Source organism: Nycticebus coucang, chromosome 22 (genome assembly GCF_027406575.1).
Source record: "Nycticebus coucang isolate mNycCou1 chromosome 22, mNycCou1.pri, whole genome shotgun sequence".
In the NCBI taxonomy this organism is placed as follows: domain Eukaryota; kingdom Metazoa; phylum Chordata; class Mammalia; order Primates; family Lorisidae; genus Nycticebus; species Nycticebus coucang.
In genome coordinates, this window is record NC_069801.1 from 18501551 (window position 1) to 18522759 (window position 21209).

Sequence of the window (21209 nt, forward strand, 5' to 3'; positions counted from 1 at the left end):
ATGGTGGTGGAGGAGTTGGAAAAGGAATGGGGGGAGTGTTTCCTAGAAATAGGAATCCAGATTTCCTTTAAGCCAAGTATCTGTTTGTCCCTGTATTTTTCCTCTAGTTATTTTGCTTCTTTCCAACCTTTTTTCCTCCTTCCCTCCTCCCTCATCTCCACCCCCCACCTCCTCACCAAGGAAGGAATTGGCCAGCTCCACCTAGGCAGTCCCCCATGGCTCCGCCCTACTTGGCGGGCCAAGAGTTAACAGCTGCACCTGTTGAGGTAGACCTGCAGTTGCCGGCACCTGTACCTGCAGCCAATCAGCGCCAGTACTGCTGGGAACCTACCTGTCAGCAAAATCTCGACACCCAAACCTCAACATAAATCAAACACTTCCCTGGGCAGGGAATGTCTGTGTCAGACAAGAATTAGAGACAAGCGTTCAGCAAAGCCTCAGTGCCGATCATTGGAGCCTGTGAGCAAGAAGATGTCGAATGAACTTGAGTGAGTAAACATCGTTGGATGCCTGGCGCTCTCTGAGTGCGAAGGCTGGATGGGGTTTCCAAAAGGGGTAAGAGCAGGGAGGCCGGCGCCAGGATTCCCAGAGCAATTTGTAAGGGTAAATGAATGGGCTGACGATCTTACTTTGGCGTGTCAAGGCAAGCCTTGCTCTCAAGCTAGAGCTGAATGTTTCCCTGGGAAAGCAGTTTTTCTTTTTCTCTCTGCTGAGCAGTTTCGAGCCAGGCAGGGAAACACAGGACTGAAACTGTGAGTTTTTTGGCACCACTTTTTGATACTCAGATGCAGCCTTGGAAATTAGAGACAACCCCAATCCTGTCGAAGCTTTCTCTCCTCCTGCCAAAAGGAACTTCTTTGAGGTGGTTCTAAGAGCTGTCTTAGGCAGAGAGTTGGGTTTCTCTAAAGGGACTTGTTTTTTTGCGTTGGAACAATCCCAAGTGGAAGGTTACAATGTGTGGTGAGCACTCATGAGCACTCTCTGTAGTGGGCTTGATCTAGGTTCAAATCCAGGCTCTGTCCCTCACAAGCTGTGTGATCTCCATTTCCCTCGTCTAGAAAATGGGTACAAGAATGCTTTGTAGAATTCTTGAAAGAGTTAAATGTGATAAAGGCTGTAAAATGCCTAGCACAGAGCCAAGATCTAAAGATGCATTCAGTTAAACATGGGTGATTTATTCAGAGGCAGTGCGAAGGCTAAGGCGGCTGAGAAATGGTTGCTGTTGCCTGGAAAGATGCATGTGCCTTAATGCCCGTATCTGAGGTTTAGAATCCCGACTGGCTTCACCATGGACCTCCTGCTTGGAGTCCAGATCCCAGAAGGTGGGATGAAGCTAGGATCTGGACTGTTTTAGCTTGGGTTCAGGGAGCGGGCAAAAGAAACTAGATCTTTCCTTTTCCTGCCACTCTCAGAGGTGAGTGGGCAGAGGAAAGGGTTGAACAATCTTTTTTTCTAGCTACTCAATAGATCGTTTTAAGAACTTGAAGACCTGTGGGCAGAACAAGTGGTGGGTCCTGACTGAAGACAGGATTTTATGTTATTAGCTAGCCCTTGGATTCTCTGGGTTGGCCAATTAGGTTCACAGTATAATCATCCAGGTTAAAAGGCATCAGATTTCTTTTGAATGAATTCTCTGGGTTGACAACGTATTGACAATTGAACCATAACTAGAATAAGAGTAGAAGCTTTGGCACTGACACCTGGCTTGAGTTCCAGCTGTCACTTACTAGCTGTGTGATGTTGGGCAAGTCACTTCATTTGAGCCCCAGTTTCTTCACTTGTAAACTGTGGCCTCTATTAGCATGGATATATTGGGGATTCAACAATTTTAGAACTGATTTAAGCCTGGTAAGGAGCAAGCTAATAACGCAATTGTTACTTCATACAGAAATAACCAATGAGTGTTTCCGAAACTCCTATTTTTCCATACTTTGCACACAAAAAAACTTGCTGTGTCTCCATCCCGCTTAGATCCGCTGGTTAAAACTGCAGAGGCTGCAGATAAAATCTATTCACTGCTGCTCCATAGGGAATATGTGTCCTGAAGGTGGGTCACTTGAACAGAAAAGTTTCCTGCTTTTCTCCTCCCTAATGAGTTGGATTTGAAGTTAGATCCGCTGACAGTTGAGGCTTCTCTGTTTGGGGTGGGGTGAGACGCCTGTGCCTGCTGAGTAATTGCGGGTAGACTCTGAAGCTACCATTACAATGGCAGAGCCCCGGGGCTCAGCTGCCCCTACAGATGGGGATGGGGTGGGGAGGGGTGAAGGGGGACAAAGTGCTAGGCTTGCAAGTTTTGAACTGCTGCTCCCTAAAAAGTGCTGAGTTAAGAGGACTCCCTGCTCCTCAGTTTCCCCATCTGTACAGTGAGGACTGTAAACACCTACCTGTCAGGAAAAACAGTGAGCGCCCATGTGCGGACCGCCAGCCCGCAGCCGGAGCTCCATAAACTCCAGCCTGATTAACAGGCCTCTGGTGTACGGAGGCACCACGAAAGGCTGGTCTTTGAGAAGCAGGGAGGCCCAGGCGGTGCAGTTAGAAACCAGTTCGAGGTAGCTGGCGGGTGACGAGCGCCCGGGCCTTTCATGTGGTCGGGCTCAGCGCCGGGTGCGTCCGCCAGCCGCCCCGGGTGCCTCGAGCCCGCAGCCTCGCGTGGCCGCAGGGCCAGAGCGGGTCGCAAAGGATCCTGGGGCGGCGGCCCCGGGTGCCGGAAGTCGTCTGTGACCCTGCGCGCCTCTCGCGGGAGAACAGCCGGCGCCCGCGCCCCGGGCCTAGACGGGACGTGGGTGTGGGGTCCCTCCCCGGGCCCCTTGGGAGAGCGCGTGGGCCTACTATGTGCTAGGCGCCCCGGCGCTGTCGCCTCCCTGCCCCCCTCCAGTCCGGCGTCGTTTACAGCTGAGGAAAAGGGGGTTTCGCCTGTTTAAAGGTCTTGACACACAGTAGGTCTATGGGACGGAGGCGGAGCCTCGGGAAACCTGGCCCTGGTGCGGAGGTAGGCCCCCACTGCTGCTTTCCGGAATCTTCTCTACCCGCAGTGCGGCGGCCCTTCCCCACTTCCCCCAACCCTTGGGTAGAGTTAGGGGCCCGGGGTCGGGGACGGAAAGACGCTACAGTCTTTGACCGCGGCCCGGGCCGGCCGACGGCCTATCTGATCTCCCGGAGCGCCGGCTCCAGACAGCCTGGAGCGCTGAAAGAGTTAACCAGGAACGCCTCCCGCTGCGGTTTTGTGGTCGAAACCGTGATTGCCAGGAGCAAATTTTTGTCATGCACAAGGTGTGTTATTAAAAGTCGGAGTTACGCTGCTGGTGAATGAAAAGTTAAAAGCCCTCATTGAGCTGGGGCTGTAAAAGCGGCGGACTGGGCCGCGAGAGTGGTAACGGCGGCCGCCGGGCTGCGGCAGCCTCCTGCGGCTCTGCGGGCTGCTGGCGGGGGCGGGTTCCCGCCGCGGGTCGCCGGAGCCCGCCGGCCCTCTGAGCTCCCTCACCGAGGAAGACGAGGGAGGAAGGGCCTCAGGGCCGAAGCTCAAATGGGATTCTTGAGCTTTCTTCTCGGTTAAAACAAAAATGTTAGCCAACAATTTCTGAGCACTGACTCTCCATCAGACGTTGGAGAGTGCTTGATAAATTCATGTTCTCCGTTAACCCTCCGCACAACCTAGTGAAGGATGAAAGTATAAATGTGGTTGTGCGGAGGATTGAGGCCCGTGATCTCGTGGAAGAGCCAGGATCTTAACTGGGTCTCAACTCAGGGGCCAGAACAACGCACATCCTTCTTTCTATGTGGTTAGACTTTGAAAAAAGACAAAAAACTATATAAAGTGGAAGAATGTAAATGAAGTCTCTTTTTTGATTCCTGTTTTTCTGTAGGTTCCACAGTTTATGTGCTGTGGTTATATTTTATAAACCCCTGTGATTTGGGGAGTAGGAAGAGGGGACAGAGGGAGTCATTTTTATTAAAGAGAATTATTGGTTCATTTATAACAGTGTTCTCAAAATGTGGTCCCTGGACCATCATCATCATCACCTTTATCATCACCACCACCTGGGAACTTGCTAGAAGTTGCACATTCTCAGCCTCCGCCTATACCTACTGGATCAGAAACTGGGGGAGGGAAATCATGCTTTCCCAAAGCATTATTTGTTTTAACAGGCCGTCCAGGTGATTCTGATACAGTGTTCAAATTTAAAAGCCATTGGCCTGTAAGACCAGACAGACGATTGAGAGGCAGAAGGTTCCCAAATGCACTAGGCTCCTGCAGTGTAGTTGCTGAGTCAGCAGGCTGAGAGCTTAGCTCCAGGGTCATAACTGTGTTTAAAGACCAACTCTGCCACCTGTGTATTGTGTGATTTGTATGAGCTCCTTAACCTCTCTCTAAGTGTTGGTTTCTGCATGTGTGAAATAGTGATTAAAAACATCTGTCACACAGGGCATGTTTGAGAATGAAAAAGCACAAGGACTGGATGCATTAAGTAAGTGCGCTCCAGTTTGGCGCCTGTAGCTAAAGCGGCCAAAATGCCAGCCACATACACCAGAGCTGGCGGGTTCGAATCCAGCCCGGGCCCACCAAACAACAATGACAACTACAACCAAAAAATAGCCGGGTGTTGTGGCAGGTGCCTGTAGTCCCAGCTACTTGGGAGGCAAAGGCAAGAGAATCACTTAAGCCCAGGAGTTTGAGGTTGCTGTGAGCTGTGATGCCATGGCACTATACCCAAGGTGACAGCTTGAAGCTCTTTCTCAAAAGAAAAAAAAAATCGCATTCCTTTCCTCTCTCTTGCCTTTCTTTTCTCTGGAACTCATCTTTCCCATTTGTAAATGCAGCAAATAATCTAGCTGGCTGCTTCTTTCTATTCTTTTTCCTTCTAATAAGGTCAGAACAACTGACCTAGTGAAAATCTTGAAGGGAAATTATCTCACTGATAATTTGGTGTTATTTCAGTTGGCCTTACCAGGAGGTCAGTAAAAATTGGGTACTTTCAAGGGCAGGGACAGTATTTACCTTTGTGTCTCCAGTGCCTGGCATACGACCTGTTAAAGACTAATCCCCAGTGAATGTTTGTTGAATGAATCAGTGAGTGAATGAATGAAGGGATGTGGCACCCTGGGTTTAGAGGTGGATTTCAGCTTCTTTCATACCTCAATTGAACAACAGAGGGAAAAAAATTGGACAAGAAACCAAGAGGAGAATATGGCATAAAAGGAAGATTACCATACAGGGAAGAATTTTTCAAAGGGGAGAAAGTTAGTTTCTGGTATAATTAGAAAAGAGCACATAATTAATGTAACAAGCAACTGAAAGTGTTTGCTGGAGACTGACTACCCTCAATTTGTCAACCTAAATCCATATGAGAAAGTCAGTGGTGCTTGTTACTCTTATCTGGAAATTTCCAAGCATCAGGTCTGATTCTCCCAGGCAGGAAGAGATGTTTCATTTTATAGACAAAAGAAAGGCTGTGAATTGTCATACAGTTTGTTGGGGGCTATCCCACATGGTGAGTATTAGTGATAATACATTGTTAACGTGCTAGCACTGTGTTAGCAGATGCATTACCTCACTGCATCTTCCAACAGTACTACTTCACAAAGTTGTTGTAAGATGACGGCTAGATACTATTTACCAGCACCTGGCACTTGGTGATGCCTCAATGAATAGCAGCTATCATAATTCTGTGAGGTTTTTCTTCTCATAGTTCACATTTATAGGTAAGAAAACTGAGGCACAGAAACGTCATGTTGCTTGCATATGGTCACACAGCTTGTATGTAGCAGAGCTGGAAGTGGAACCCAGGTCTACTTCAATTTGGGGCCCACTGCCACAGCCATAAGCTCATAATACCTCAAACTGGAGTTGCTACAGAGCCATACCTTATGTTCTGCCTTTCCCCACTGAGGCCCCCAGATGAGCCCCCCGGCCCATGTGACAAGGCACATTTCCCAACCTGTGCATTGAGAAAACCAGCTGGACCACTGGCAGGCATAATAAACCTGGGGTGCCCCTGTCCTGCCCAGGGAACACCTTGCATGGGGCTGACTGAAAGATGACTCTGCTATGAGCAGTTGTGGCAGGGCCTCCCTGTGGGTGATTAGTGAATGTGATTGATCATGCTAATGAGCATGGGTGGCTCACACAGGGTTTGGCAAGTCGTATCTGGGTGTATCTGGGTGTCAACACTCAGTTCTGGTGGCCCCTGGGAATCTTCCTTCTCAGGCTGAAGGGAAGTGGGATTCAGCTTGCTGGATCTGTCCTATCTCAGGCACCTCCTGTGGTAGGTCTTGAGATTACCCTCTTTGGTGGTGAGTTTTCTGCTACCTTCTGCAAAATTGAGTAAGACTCCTTTCTTTGGCACCTACAAATTATTGAGATGCTTATGACATGGGGCAGTGATTGGATTAGACAGTGGACGTGAAGCTAGGAGGTTTGAGTCCCCACCCTGTTATATGGTGCATGTCTCTAGGCAAGTCTCTCTGAGACTGGATTTCTAAGGTCTCTTTATATACTAAATTACTAGGATTCTAACAGAGGACCTCAACTAATGGCTGAGATAGCAGCTATCATAATTTACTTAGTCTAAGAATTTAGACTAAGAATTTACTTAGTCTCATTGGGAGTTTTAAGTAACTCAGCCAGAAAGCAGTGGGCATTTCAAGTCAGAAGGGATTTATTGGGATGAATCCCCACTATGTTTTCTCTATCCCGGTGCCAGAATGATCCATGTTGGAGTCTAAGAAGCTGGCTGGGCATGAAGCAGCTGGTACCACACCCCTTCTGTGCTGTGGAGCCAGAGTGATATGCTGGGGAAAGGCCCCACCCACCCTAGAGCCACAGCCTGGGCAGTCTGCACATCCCTACAGGCTGAGGACAAGAGGCAGCAGGAAGCAAAGCCTATGGGGTCAACCCCTGAGTGCCTCTCTCTTGATCTTGTTTCCAACTCTTGCCCAAATGGAGGAGAAGCCAGACTGGGAAGCTCAGAGGAGGTGGTTTTGTGAAAGTTCTTGATGCTGAGAGCCAGGGACCTCAGTTCTAGGCCTAAAGCCACAAGGTACCAGTTGGGTGGCCTTAGGCAAGCCAGGGGCCCTCTCCATGGCTGTTTTTCCTCCTATGAAATGGGGACAGTCATACCTTCCCTCCTTACCTTCAGGGGCATTGCAGGATCAGAGGTGATGACAGATGTATGAGAAACACATTGAAAAATATAACATGCTATGCAAATATGAGGGATTGTCAAATCTTGAACTTGAGTTTCCTCCTTAATGGGCTGGTCTTCCTTAAAACAAGGCAACACATGCAAAGCACCTGGATCACACCTGGCACACAGTAGGCAGACAAGATCTGGGATCTGTGCCAGGCTAATGCCTTTGATCTTGCCTCTCCTTTTATCTGGAAGGTCCAAGATTCTCCCCACCCATCTCCATTCTCCTGCTTCTCCCCCTCTCTTCTCAGCCAACATCCATCACTCCCCTGGGGTCAGGCAGGTTAGAAGTCCTGCATCTTTTCCTTCATATCTCTTCACCTATCTCATTACTAGGTGTTTGTTTTTGTGGTCATATCTGTCTTATTGCCACTAAAATGTAAATGCCATGTCAGCAGAGATGACCTCATTGTCTTATTCTCCTAAGACAGGTTCTGGCACATAGTGGTTACTTGATAAATACAGTAGAACCTCTGAAAGTTGACTATTCAAAGGACTCACAAACTGGTCAACATGCAGAGGTGGTCAACATAAAGAATTAAGCCTAAGTCCCTTTTTACTGTACTGGTACTGGTATATACATGTGGTGCATGTCTGATCTGTGACAATTAGGTCAACTTAAAGAAGTGGTCAATGTAGGGAGGTGGTCAATTATGGAGGTTCTACTATATTTATTGAAATGCTGGTTGGATGGTTTCATGGATGATGCTACCCTGGTTTATTGCTTTTCCCTTTTTTTTTTTTTTTGCAGTTTTTGGCCAGGACTGGGTTTGAATCTGCCACCTCCGGTATATGGGGCTGGCGCCCTACTCCTTTGAGCACCGCCCTGCTGTTTACCTTTTTACTATATACCTTCTTTGAAACTAGTGGTTTGGTAGAAAAGTGACAAGTTGCAGAGTTCCCAGGCCAGATCCCAGGAGTCCTGGATTTGTAACTTACTTGGCCAGTCTTCTAGAACAGGTCACCTAATATCTCTGTTATCTATTTCTTGGTCTGTAAAGCAGGGATAATAACACATCACGTATGTTAGAAGGCTCCACAAGATAATAAATGAAAGTCAAGGCAGGGTGTTATTACACTGTCTCGCTCTCTCTCTCCTTTTTTTTTTTTTTTTGACATAGAATCTGGTTCACAGAAGACTTGGAAGAACAGGATGATAACTTAAGAACCTCAGGCAGAGTCTCCCCTTTACTCTCATTTGGGGGTTCTGCGATGATGATGGTGATGTTAGCTATTATTTACTGAGTGATTATTCTCTGGCAGGCTCTGGGGTAAGCACATTTCTTACCTTAATGCACTTAATTCTCTAACAACCCATGAGATTAACCCTACTCTAAAGTAGCCACCCCAGTGACTACTTCATTATGTTACTATGTTCTCATTTTCTTCATAGCACTTATCACTAACTAAAATTAACTCATTTACTTGTTTATGGTCTATCTTCTCCAATTAGGCTGCAAGTTCCATGGGAGCTGAGCCTTATCTGTCTTATTCTTGGCTGATTCCCCAGTGCCTGGAAGAGACCCTGACTGGCACATGGAAAACGTTCATAGGCCCATTCAACAGATGAGGAAATAGGTGAAGAAGGACTAAGAGCCTTGCCCAGGACACTGTGATAGTTCAGGAGTCTGTCTTGGAGAGGGACATCAAGAGAGTTCACCACATAGGTTGGGAGTCACCTGGTTTCCCTTCTTTGTTCTGGCCCTATCGCTCATGACTTACTTCTTACATTTTTCAGATTGATCCAGTATCAGCTCCTGGGACAACTTTTTTCCCTCTCTCACTTAACTTAGTTTTTAACCCTTATTTTCAATCATTAATGGAGCAGAGAGCCAAAAGTTCTTAGAGTTTGGGATTTGATATACAAGTCAATGTTAACCTTATCTATCCATTGTCAAGACTTTTCTAGAAGCCAAATGCTTAGTCTTGGGGCATGGAATTGATTGGCGGGCATGAACAGGCTTCCAGCACCTGGCCAGAGACTCTTCCAGTTGTCAGCATGCCTTAGTCTCTTCTGCCTTGTGTAGGTAGGAAATCCCTTTCTGCTTTATACCAGAGAACTGGTTCAGCGTATTTTAAAAAAGGGAAAATTCCAGACTAGGAAAGGAATCTAGAAAGGAGACTAGCACAGGAGTTAAGAGCTATATCATATGATCCAACAGGTTCAAGTTCAAGTTGAGCTTCTACCACTTATTGGCTAAGTGACCTTGAAGAGATAATATAGTCTGAGTCTAAGTTTCCCCTTCTGCAAAAGGGGATGGTAATTTCCATCTCTCAGGGTTATTGTGTGGAGTAGATGAGAAAACACAGAGACAGTTGGCACCATGTCTGCCTGTGGGATGCTGAACGTACAGTAGCTGCTGCTTATCAAGGGGTCCTTTGGGATCCCAAGAGGATGGACCAGAAACCCCTTGTAGGCCAGAAAAAACCTCCTGGGTGGGCAGCAAACCTTGTCTGTTCTTTGTTTCTGTAGGGTTTTATTGTCTTCTACAATTTGTTTTCTCAAAAGGGTAAAGTAACTCATATGTCATCAAAGCTGTTAATGGTCATTCCACCAGAGTCAGCAGACTGAGGCTCTAGGCCCAGATCTGCTACTGACTTGCGGGGCGACCAGGCCTTGTACCACTTAGTCCCTCCTCACTGCCTAACTCCATGCTGTCCCAGAGCACAATAATGGCTTGTGTGTGTTAAGCACGTATTGTCTGCCAGGCACACTTTTAAGCACTTTTCTTATGCCAACACACTTAATCCTCATAATCTTATGTGGTGGGTGCTTTTATTAGACATTCTATTACAAATGAGGAACAGCGCTAAGCACTAGTGGTCCTGGTTGACCCCTGGGGGGCTGTGGAATGGCAGTCCCTGCTTTTTCCCATGCCTCTTTTGTTTGGGAGTTCTCTTTAGCCTGGGGCTGAGGAGAGGGAAAGGGTGGCCACTCTGGGCTTGCTTAGTAAGTTCCTCTAACCCCAGGTCTAAGAGGTGACTAGGAGAGCCCTCTTCTCTCCTCTCCATCTTAGGCCCCTTGATTTATAGCAGCAGAAACTCAGGGTGTGCCTCACTCTCCACCTATCTGGAGCAGGAAGGTTTCTGTCATTTCTCTTTCCTGTGTGACAGCTCCCTCTCAGAACCTAACTCCCCACACCCTGGGGCCCAGCGGGATGGGAGACACCACCCTGGTTAAAGCCCCTAGGAGAGCTGTCACTTCAGTGTCAGCTGTCACTAGGTATGGCTTGGTCTGCTGTTCCCACTAGAGTCTGAGAATGTGGCCCTGAGCAGCTGGGTAGCAGGAGGACACTTCCAGGGGCTTGATTTACAAAGGTCCCTGGGCACCCACAAGACTGCCACGGTGCTGAAATTTTACCACTAAAGCATTTTTCTACTGGAGTAGAAACTGTCCTCCCGCATATGGAAAAGCAAGGTGTCCAAATGGAAAGAACTGACTTTGATGCTCGATAATTTTCAGTTTAAATCCTGATTGCATCATGAAACTGGATCATCTTGGGCATTTTCTTATTCTCTCCAAGACTCAGGTTTCTTCATCTTTACAGATGAAGCAAATGGTCTTTACCTTGCAAAGTCCTTTTAAGAAGAAGAGCTAATGAAAGGAGTGCTCATGTATAATACATTATAGTAAATGGTGCATTGGGGCACCAGGCCTCCACTCAGTGCCCACTTCCTCTCTGAGGCTCTCCCTTCCTAACATGGACAACTTCATCTTCTCACCTATCACTGTCCTTCACACATTCTTTGCTCTTAAATGAGCACAACTGAACTTTCCTGCTCCTGTGCCTTCGCTCATGATTAAGAGAGAGTGCTATACCAGTGATTCCTCAAAATACGGCCCCCAGACTATCAGCATCACCTGGGAAGTTGTTAGAAATGCAAACATCAGCCACCCTAGGCCTAGTGAATCAGAAACTTAAGTGGTAGGGCCCAAAAATCTGTAATATTTTGAAATTAATTTTTAAGGCCAGGCACGGTGGCTCATGCCTATAATCCTAGCACTCTGGGAGTCTGAGGTGGGTGAATTGTCTGAACTCACAAGTTTGAGACCAGCTTGAGCCAGAGCGAGACCCCATCTCTAAAGATAGCAGGCTGTTGTGGCAGGCACCTGTAGTCCCAGGTACTCAGGAGGCTGAGGCAAGAGAATCACTTAAGCCCAAGAGTGTGAGGTTGCTGAGCTATGACACCACTGCAGTCTACTGAGGGCAACAAAGTGAGACCCTGTCTCAAAACAAAAATTAATTTTTAAAATTTATAATTGACACAATAATTGTATACATTTATAGGGTAAAGTGTGATGTTTCAATGCATATATATTTGGAATGCTCAAATCAAGTTAATTACCACATCCATTGCTTTAGACCAGTGAATGATTTTCAACTAGTGTGCATGGCACAAAAGATCATTAATTAAATTATTTTCAAAAGAAGGTCAAAGCATAGTAAGTATGTATTTTTTTATTCTTTTTTTTTTTTTTTTTTACTCTTTTTTTGGGTCAATATAGTTTAAGTGTGCCATGGAAGTTTAACTGTAGGTTCAAGTGTGCCATGAGATAAAAAAAAAAAAAAAAAATGATCGAAAAACACAGCTTTAGACATTTCTCATTTCTTTGTGATGAAAACATTTAAAATCTTCTTTTCTAGCTTTCTTGAAATGTATGCTACATTGTTCTTTGCTATAGACACCCTATGGTATAAGCAGTTGGTACTTTAACAAGCCTGTCTAGGATGGAACCTGTGGCTCAGTGAGTAGGGCACCAGCCGCATATACCGAGGGTGGCGGATTTCAACCCAGCCCTGGCCAAACTGCAACAAAAAATAGCTGGGCGTTGCGGCGGGCGACTGTAATCCCGGATACTCAGGAGGCTGAGGCAAGAGAATTGCCTAAGCCCAAGAGCTGGAGGTTGCTATGAGCTGTGATGCCATGGCACTCTACTGAGGGTGAAGTGAGACTCTGTCTCAAAAAAACAAACAACAAAAAATACCAAAAAACCCAAAAACCAAGTCTTTCTAGTCGTTCTCATGCAACTGACATTTGAGAGCACTGTTTTGTACCACAGCATCTTTCTGCAAGAGTTTGAATCCTCCCTGGGCCACTCACTCACTGGGACTGTGGACAACCCCCTTAACTTTCCTGAGCTTTAGTTTCTTCCATAATAAAATAGGAATCATAATAATAGTACCTGCTTTATAGGGTAATTGTGAGCATTGAATGAGATGATAATTCATGAAAAATGCTCAGCTTAGTGCCTAAAAAAATGGTCAATGTTCAATAAAGATGAGCATCATCATTTTTACCATCATCATCATTCTGTATTATTCTGTATTATGATACCATTGCATTTACCACCATCATTATTATTCTGTATTATATCTCCATCCCACCTCTTGCCCCTGTTTCTCAGTGAAATACTCTCCAGTGGTGAATTTTCCTGACTAAAATGTCTTCCTCCGAAACACCTTTCCTGACCGCTTACCCTTAAGCCCACATAGCTTGTCTCTTGAGCTGCTGTGCCTTGCATTTATTTGCCCAAGCTTCTTGGCACCAGTGCCCAGGTCCTGTCTTCCTCTGTGTACACTGCAGCAGTCAACTCCAGCTCCTGGTTTCAGAGTGGCTGCCCCGGTACTACACAGTAAAGGTTGGTCTGAAATGACATTTCCCAAGACTAGGTTCTGCCTCATGACCTCCTCGCCCTGGTGCTTTCTTTCCTTCTCCCTGGCTTGAAATGCTCTGCGGCCTTCTATATCTTTCATGGTCTTGAGGACAACATCTTCAGAAGAACTGGTGTTGGGTCATCTAGACATTTTGTTGTTCCTGCATTACAGTTTGTTGTTGTCATTTCCCATCGATTAGGCTAATTCCCCTTGCCTAAGTATCCACTGTTTTATTGAATCTTCTGCAGTCTTGGAAGGTCAGGATGAGGGTCCTTGTGTTGTACCTGAGGAAAGCGAGGCCCTAGATCTAAAGCAAGCTTCAGGGTTTGTGCCCATTCCACTGCCCATACTGCCTGATGGTGGCAAAAGTAGTGGTTCCAAGTTTTCAGAGCCAGTAACTCTCTGAATTCCTGGGCATTGGCCTAAAGCTGCCCATTTCTGGACCTAAATTTGGGGTTGCTTAATTTGATCCTTCTTACTTGCATTTAGTTTCAGGTCTGTGCGGCTGCTGAAGAATGATACAGTCAACTTCCAGAAGTTCCCCTACACTAGTGAGGATGAAGCCTGGAAGACATACCTGGAAAACCCCTTGACGGCCGCCACAAAGGCCATGATGAGGGTCAATGGGGACGATGACAGCGTTGCAGCCTTGAGCTTCCTCTATGATTACTACATGGTGCGTTCACCTCTCTGAGCAGGACCCCTCTGACTGAACTTGTGTCTTGGCCTCAGTTTAGGCCTGGGTTCAAACTCCAGCCTGGGATTTGTATGTTGAGATTGGATCATAAAATAAAATTCAGCATCATCTTCCTTGGGCAAAAGGCCATTCTCAGGGCCCGAATGGTGTGGACAGGCTCTGAAGGGGATTTTAGTGGAGAACTGTGTCTTGGTGAGATATACTTGCCCTGCCTTTTCCATCCCAGAGTACTCCAGATTCAAAGCAGCCCTGTGGGCAGTGAGGGCATGGTCTGTCGCAGCGGGAAGGACACTGAATTGGGAGTTTGAGTCCTAGTCCTACCATGATGTAATGTTAAAGGCTACCACTTAACGTTTCTTATGCAATGCCTGGCACTGTTTGGGGCACCTTCCCTCATACTTTCCCATGGGGTATGGTAAGAGCCCAGGCTTTGGAGTTGCTAAACTGGATTAGAGACCTGGTTCTGGCTTTATCAGCCTTGGGGACAAATGAATTAGAATGTTCTATGATTTAGCAATAGTACAATTATAATCACAAAACGGCATACACACACACATAGGGTGGCCATAAAGTTAATGTGCAACTTAATTGCATATGAACTTTATGGCCACCTTGTATATATCTCCATGAGCTAGGTGCTGTTCTAAGCACTAAAAACAACCCCCAAGGTTGGTATTACTATTATTGTCTCTGTTTTTACAGATGAGGGTATGTGATCCAGAGAGGTTAAAGGATTTGCATAAGGTCTCATAACTAGTATGTGGTGGATCTGGAAATAAATAGAACCTGAGAAATCTGGATTTAGGTTCCTAAGCTTTAAGATGAAGAGTCCCTCTGAGCCTCAGTCTCCTCATCTGTGTGTGTAATGGTGATCATATCAGTAGATGTCTCAAAGTGGTTGTGAGTGTTAAATTAGAGACCAGAAAGCACTTAGTACAAGGTCCACTGTATACGAAGTACTGTATTAAAAAACTTCGAGTATTATTCTTATGAATAAAGTCACAGCGTACTTCTAAATGGTATGGCTAGGACGTGAGCTAGGCCTGCCAGACTCCAAGTTCCATGCTTTCTTTTGCTCCCTAACCTGGGGCTCAGACTGATGACCTCTGGAGCTCCTGCCAAAGTGAAGGACTTTGGATTTTGTCCCAGGGAAAAGGTTGCTCCTCTGCCTGGTCAAAGAAAGCCCCACAGGAGGTTGAGCTTCCTACCAGCCAGCTCTTAGCCAAAAGCCATACATAAATCCTTCCTCTCCTTTTAGGGCCCCAAGGAGAAGCGGATGCTGTCCTCCAGCACCGGGGGCAGGATGGACCAAGGAAAGAGGTGAGGCTGCCAACACCATCCTCATGTCTTTGTCCTTCACTTCACCTCCACCTTGGAGCTCATTAACACAGTGCTGACTTACTGGGCACAGGGACCGGTGCCTGGGGGCCACAGTACATTTTGGGGCCCATGAAAGTATATTAATTTCTTTAAAAGCAGAAGAAAATACTAATATAATATTTATAATATACCTATGTATTAATTAAAAAATAATGTAAAAATGCAATCGTAAAAGATATTTTTAAATATCTTTGAAGGGGTCAGTAAAGGTAGAAGAGGCTAGAGCCCATGAAAGTCATAGTGAAACTCTGCTTGAAAACACACACACACACACACACACACACACACACCCCTCTCAAATGCCTGCAAGCCATGTGGGTCTGGTTTACTGAAAACAAACTTCAAAGCCTTAGTGAAAAAGCCCTGAAGGCAGCTTTTCTGTCCCAGCTCCAAAACCCTCCTCCCTGCAGCCTCTGGAAGGGACGTCTGGGTTCTTGAACTTCTTCCTGCAGCTTGCTGGGCCTCTGCCTGGCATCAGTGCCTCAGGGCACCAATGTTCTATCCTTTAGAAAGCAGTCCAGGCCAAGCTTATGGCCGGATGTGCACTGCAGAGACCTTGTCCCTCTTGCTCCACTTTCTCCTTCCTGGTCAATTGGATAACTTCTCACAAGTGACGTGTAGGGCCTCTGGTGGGAAATTTTCTGGGCCCCTCTCTTCTGGCTTCTGGAAAATCCAAACTGCTAAGGCAGGGGTTGCAACTCTTCTGGAATCTCAGCATGAGGGTGTGGCTGGTTCAGGGTCACTTTCCCCATTGTCAGTAAGAGTGGATTTCAGTACATTGGGGGCCTTTCTCAGAACTGATTTTTAGAAATGTTATTAGCTTTTCTTCTTTTTTCTTTTTTTTTAGACAGAATCTCTGTTCCCCTGGGTAGAGTACTGTGGTGTCATAGCTCACAGCAACCTCAGACTCTTGGGCTCAAGCCATCCTCTTGCCTCAGCCTCTGGTGTAGCAGGGACTGTAGGTGCCTTCCACAATGCCCAGCTAGTTTTTGGTAGAGATAGGGTCTTGGTCTTGCTTACGGGGTCTTGTTTTTGCTCAGGCTGGTCTTGAACTCCTGAGCTCAAACAATACATCCGCCTCAGCCTCCCAGGGCGCTTGGATTACAGGCGTGAGCCATCTAACGTGGCCTGTTATTAGCTCTTTTGATTACAAAAGCATTACTTGTTTCTTGCAAAAGAGTCAAACATATACAAATGTATGAAGTAAAATACAATTTTTCTGTAATCCTATACCCCTATCTACCTAAACAGTTTGGGGTACATTCTTCTAGATTTTTTTCTAGATACTTATTAACTGTACTCACAGATACCCCACCCCCAACCCTGTATACGTCCCCACGGGAATGACTCAATACAATTGTTTTGCGGTGGGAACATTTTGAAACAGGGACATTTGCCTGTGGTTAAGAAGTACATGACTAAACTTTTCATTTTTGTAATTAGCAGTACTCTTACGGGTGAGACAGATGCTTCCCCAATACTTGGTTCCTGTACTTGGTTCCATTCTTGACACCCCTCTCCTTGTGACAAATTAACCTGCTATAGCGCTTGCTTCGTGTATGCTGGGTGGGTGTAAACATTACATTGCATCAAAGAAGGTCAGTGTGTCAGTGTGATGGTCACTCCCCCAGAGAGAAGCCGTGCACTCATTTAGTCCTTCCTCTGTCTTTCTAGGCACTACCTTGGCATGGAATATGAGACAGACCTCACCCCCCTTGAAAGCCCCACACACCTCATGAAATTCCTGACAGAGAATGTATCTGGAATCCCAGAGTATCCAGATCTGCTCAAGAAGAATAACTTGATGAGCTTGGAGGGGGCTGTACCCAACACTGGCAAGGCAGCTCCCCTCCCGCCAGTCCCCAGCAAGCTGGAGCCTGGCTCTGTGGATAGCTACCTGTTGCCCACCAGTGATATGTATGATAATGGCTCCCTCAACTCCTTATTTGAGAGCATTCATGGGGTACCACCCACACAGCGCTGGCAACCAGACAGCACCTTCAAAGATGACCCACAGGAGGTGAGGGCCCACCCCCAGGTTCCTCATAGTGTGGATATGTTTGTGAATGTGCAAGAGAGAAGACAGTTCAAAGGTCAGGGCTTTGGAATTATGGAAGAAAATGTCTTAGAGCTGAGGTAGGGCTACCATGTACTGTTGTCTGAGTTGTGCACTGCACAACCTGTATAGCTGTACATGCAGCCCTGGGCTGAGGTCCCTGCAGCCTGAATGTGCCCATTTATTTTCTTGTGTGACTTTGTTTCTCTGTAGTCACTGCTCTTCCCAGATATCCTGAAAGCATCCCCAGAACCCCAGTGTCCAGAGGACTATCCCAGTCTCAAAAGGTAAGTTGGTCCCTCTGTATCCTTGGCCACCCAGGGAGTGGGCTGCAGAGAGAGCCCCAAACTGTCTCCAGAGCAAAGAAGGCAAAATCACAGAGTGAAAAGAGGGGAGTGAAGGCTGATAAAAGGAGAGAGAATGATTTCCTCATCTCTTTCCAGGGCTGTCAGGGAGCTCAGAACTTAGTACCCTTAAGGTTCTGTTGCCATTATCCTCTCCCAGAGCTTTGTCACTCCCAGGGGTCTCTCCAGCTTTCATTGGGTTATCATTCATCAGGATGTGGCTTGAAAAAGCCATTAAATAGAACCCCCAAAATGTGGAAACTAAGGCCCAAGGAAGTAAAGTGATATACCAGGTCATGCAGCAAACCTTTAACATAGCCTCAGGCTTCCTGCCTAACTTTCCTCTAGGACACTCCTACCTGGGAGCCCAGCTTCACTACCCGTCCCTCTTCCCCACAGTGATTTTGAATACACCCTGGGCTCCCCCAAAGCCATCCACATCAAGTCAGGCGAGTCGCCCATGGCCTACCTCAACAAGGGACAGTTCTACCCTGTCACCCTGCGGACACCAGCAGGTGGTAAAGGCCTTGCCTTGTCCTCCAACAAAGTCAAGGTGTGTTGGCCCTGGAGCAGCTTGGGGAGAGGGTGGAATGGGGCAAGACACACGTGCTGATTGGGCCAAAAAGAGCCCCCAGGAAGGGGCTGTTTGATAACCTATTGCCATGGGATGTGGAAACTGAGGCAGAGCCACTGCACCCAGACTCAGGTCACCCAGGCTGGGGGTGACAGTGACCTGCTGTTCTTGCAGAGTGTGGTGATGGTTGTCTTCGACAATGAGAAGGTCCCAGTAGAGCAATTGCGGTTCTGGAAGCACTGGCATTCCCGGCAACCCACTGCCAAGCAGCGGGTCATTGACGTGGGTGAGCACCTATCCCAGTCTCTCTCCTCCACTTCTCCTACACCAATCAGGCATCCTTCTTGCTCTGCTCCTTTCGCCCCAGCTCCCTTTGACCTCGGTCTCCAGGTGAAACATTGGTGGGGGCAGGGGAGTTGCAGGGATTTGCATCTGTTGACTAGAAGCAGCAGACCCTTTTCTGTATTGCTTTGAGATAAACAGGCCTTGGGGACCCCAGCAATGTCAGATAAAGAGGACTTCGAGAGATACTGGCCTGTTTGTCCCCTTCAGGGGGAGGATGGAGACACAAATGCACACAATAACAGTGTAGGCAGTGGGTGGTTTGGAAAGCTTGAGGCACAGCACAAGAAGTTCTGCTTTGGGGAGCTGGGACCCTCAAACTCTGTCAACAGGTACGGGCCAGAGGAAAGGCTCCCTGTGTGTCTCTGTCTTGAGCCCTGAAACGGGGAAGGCTCAGTCTACCCTAAAGTCTTAGCTTCTTGCTCTGTCACTCTCTTCCTGGTTATGTGACCTGTGTCACCTCCCCTTCCTGAGCCTCAGTTTGTTCAACTGTCAGATAGAACCAGTCCAGCTCCTCTGCCTGCATGCAGCACTGATTCCTGCTTCCGAACTGTGTTTGCTGGAGAACACGAGACAAACTGGGGGCTAATCAGTGACTTATCTGAAAGGCTGGAGAGCAGAGGAGTCAGGAACATGGGTTGAGCAGCCTGACAGAGCTGAGCTCTGACTTTTTAGCTGAAGTCAAGTAACGAAACTTCTCTGAGCTTCATTTTCCTCACATATAAGCTGAATGTTCACAACATAGTTGTGTGGATTAACTAAAAGCTTGCCATATTATAAATGTTTAAAAAATGGCAGTTGCCAGAACTGCTGCATTCATAATAGCTGTTACTTACTCATCTTACCGTTATATTACCATTCCTACTGCTGCTGATTTATCACAATCCCAATGAAGAGAAGAACCTCCACCCAAAATGGTGGGCCCAACTGTAGCTTTGGGCAAATCTGCTTCCCAGGCTGGACCTGTTTTTCCATGTGTGATCCAGGGCACAGAAGTCCATTTTCCGCCCTGGATTAAAGTATGATTCTTGGGGGGATGGATGCATATCCCTCCCAAGAATAATGCCCAGTTTCTAAATGCCTCTTCCCCAAACGCCCCTAAATTCCTTCCCTCTTGACTTTCTGGTCTCCTGTGATTTCAGCTGACTGCAAAGAAAACTTCAACACAGTGCAGCACATTGAGGAGGTGGCCTATAATGCACTGTCCTTCGTGTGGGACGTGAATGAGGAGGCCAAGGTCAGTGCTAGAGGCAGCGTCTGGGATAGGACTAGCTTGCCTGGAAGCCCCCATCCTGGGGGAAAGGCTTGCCTGGGCCTGGATTGTGGCATTTGCTCCAAAGAGGGCACTCATGGAGAGCTGGGATACAGAGCGGGGCAGAAGCAGGGGCTCTGGTGGCTGGGTCCGCACCCCAGCCCCTCCACTTATTGGTCTGTAATGTCAATTTAGACCAGTGCTTAGTCCCTCTGAGCCTCAGTTTTCTTGGCTGTAAGACAGGAGCGGAATCACAGCACCACTGAATAGGTTGTAGTAAGGATCAAGTAAGGAAGGTAAAAGTGCATATGCCTGGCACATAAATGGTGGCTGTTAGGATTAAATCAATTCTCCCATTTACCAGACAGGAAAATTAAGCCTTGTGTGAGGTCACACAGCAAGTTACTGATGATACCAGGTCTTCTGACTTCTAAGTCAGTGCAGAACGCTGCAGGACAATTGCTAAGGGGTCTGGTGCTGAGGGCTCCAATCAGTTACCTCACTTCTCTGAGGCCACAAGACTGGAATCGTAATCTGCCTGCTGGGATTATGGTGAAGAATCTGTGAGATCATGCATGTCCCAGAGACTAGAACAGTGGCCGGGCCATCAGTGAGACCTCAGAGGTGGAACTTTTGGTGACTTGTTCATACCAGTAGTTAAGGCAGTAAGATTCTTCCGGGCTTAGTGCTGGGACCCAGTTCTGTCTTGGTTTCCTGTTTAGAGAGGACATCACAGAAAGAGCACTGATCTGGGAGTCAGGAGCTGAGTGACCTTGGGCCTGTCCTTTCTCCTCTCTGGACCAGGGTTAGGTCCAGCTCCTCTCAAGGCATTTCTGGCCTGGATAGGCTGGAAGCTAACCCCTACCTTCCTGCCTGCCTCAGGGGACAGCCAGGCTGCCTAGAGAAAGTGGAGGTGACAGAGTTCTGAAAACACAAAGGCAGGCACAAAGGCCAGGGATTACTACTATTCAAACAGATGCCAGAGGCTGGAGTAGGAGCTGGGGCCTCCAGTTCACTTCACGGAGGTGGGGAAAAAGTTTCTCATGGGAAAGGAGAGGTGGGTTTCGGTGGGGATTTTCTCACAGCCTCTTAAGCCCCCAGGCTTGAGTTTTCTCAGGTGTGAGCTGAGCTGGTGGGGGCTGCATGAGGGCTGAGCTGGCTGAGGGAGGTATGTCCGGCATGCGCCTGGAAGGAAGGGGTCTGCTCAGGCAAACAATCCCACCTTCTATTCAGGTCAGGGTCATTTCCAAGGGAAATGTTCCAAAGACCAGGGGCCAGCCTGGAGGGAGCCCCACCAGGCATAGGCTTTGGGGTGAGCTGTCCCTCTCATGACAACAGTCACAATGTGCCAAGCACATTAGGTGGTCTACTTACCCTCACAGCCACATAAGATAGGTTTAATTATCCCCATTTTGCAACTAAGGAAACCAGCTTTCAGTGGGATTAAAGGATTGGTCCAAAGCCATGTGGCTACTGAATGGTACAGTTCAGTTTCCCACCCCAGGTTTGGGGGCCTCACCTCCAGGCTCATTTTGTTAGCTGCACCCCAGCTTGACTCCCTGGGGGAACATCCCTGCTCAGAGCCTCCATTTCCTCCCTGAAAGTGGGGGTGGCCAGGAGAGCTCCCTCTGTGTGCATGGGGTGGAATCAAGTGAGCGGAAAGAACCTCTCACTAGAGGGCCCAGCAATGGCTGAAGCAGGTAGGTGGGGGTAAAGAGGG

General features: G+C 47.5%; 1 protein-coding gene across 5 annotated transcripts in view; it reads left to right on the top strand.

Moving 5' to 3' along the window:
- Nucleotides 1–246: 246 nt before the first annotated feature.
- The window catches only part of GRHL3 (grainyhead like transcription factor 3), a 34097-nt gene continuing 13134 nt past the window's right edge, over nt 247–21209 (top strand). Inside the window, exons 1-8 of one of the 5 annotated variants that reach the window (XM_053575103.1) lie at nt 247–488; nt 13334–13520; nt 14800–14861; nt 16596–16941; nt 17191–17264; nt 17670–17874; nt 18070–18181; nt 19380–19474. In XM_053575103.1, coding sequence (XP_053431078.1) covers nt 472–488; nt 13334–13520; nt 14800–14861; nt 16596–16941; nt 17191–17264; nt 17670–17874; nt 18070–18181; nt 19380–19474 — 1098 coding nt within the window. In that variant the 5' untranslated portion in view covers nt 247–471. Of the gene's footprint in view, nt 489–2740; nt 2990–8440; nt 8459–9148; nt 9211–13333; nt 13521–14799; nt 14862–16595; nt 16942–17190; nt 17265–17669; nt 17875–18069; nt 18182–19379; nt 19475–21209 lie in introns of those variants that run through there. The other 4 variants (XM_053575104.1, XM_053575105.1, XM_053575107.1 and 1 more) reach the window with 4 other exon arrangements.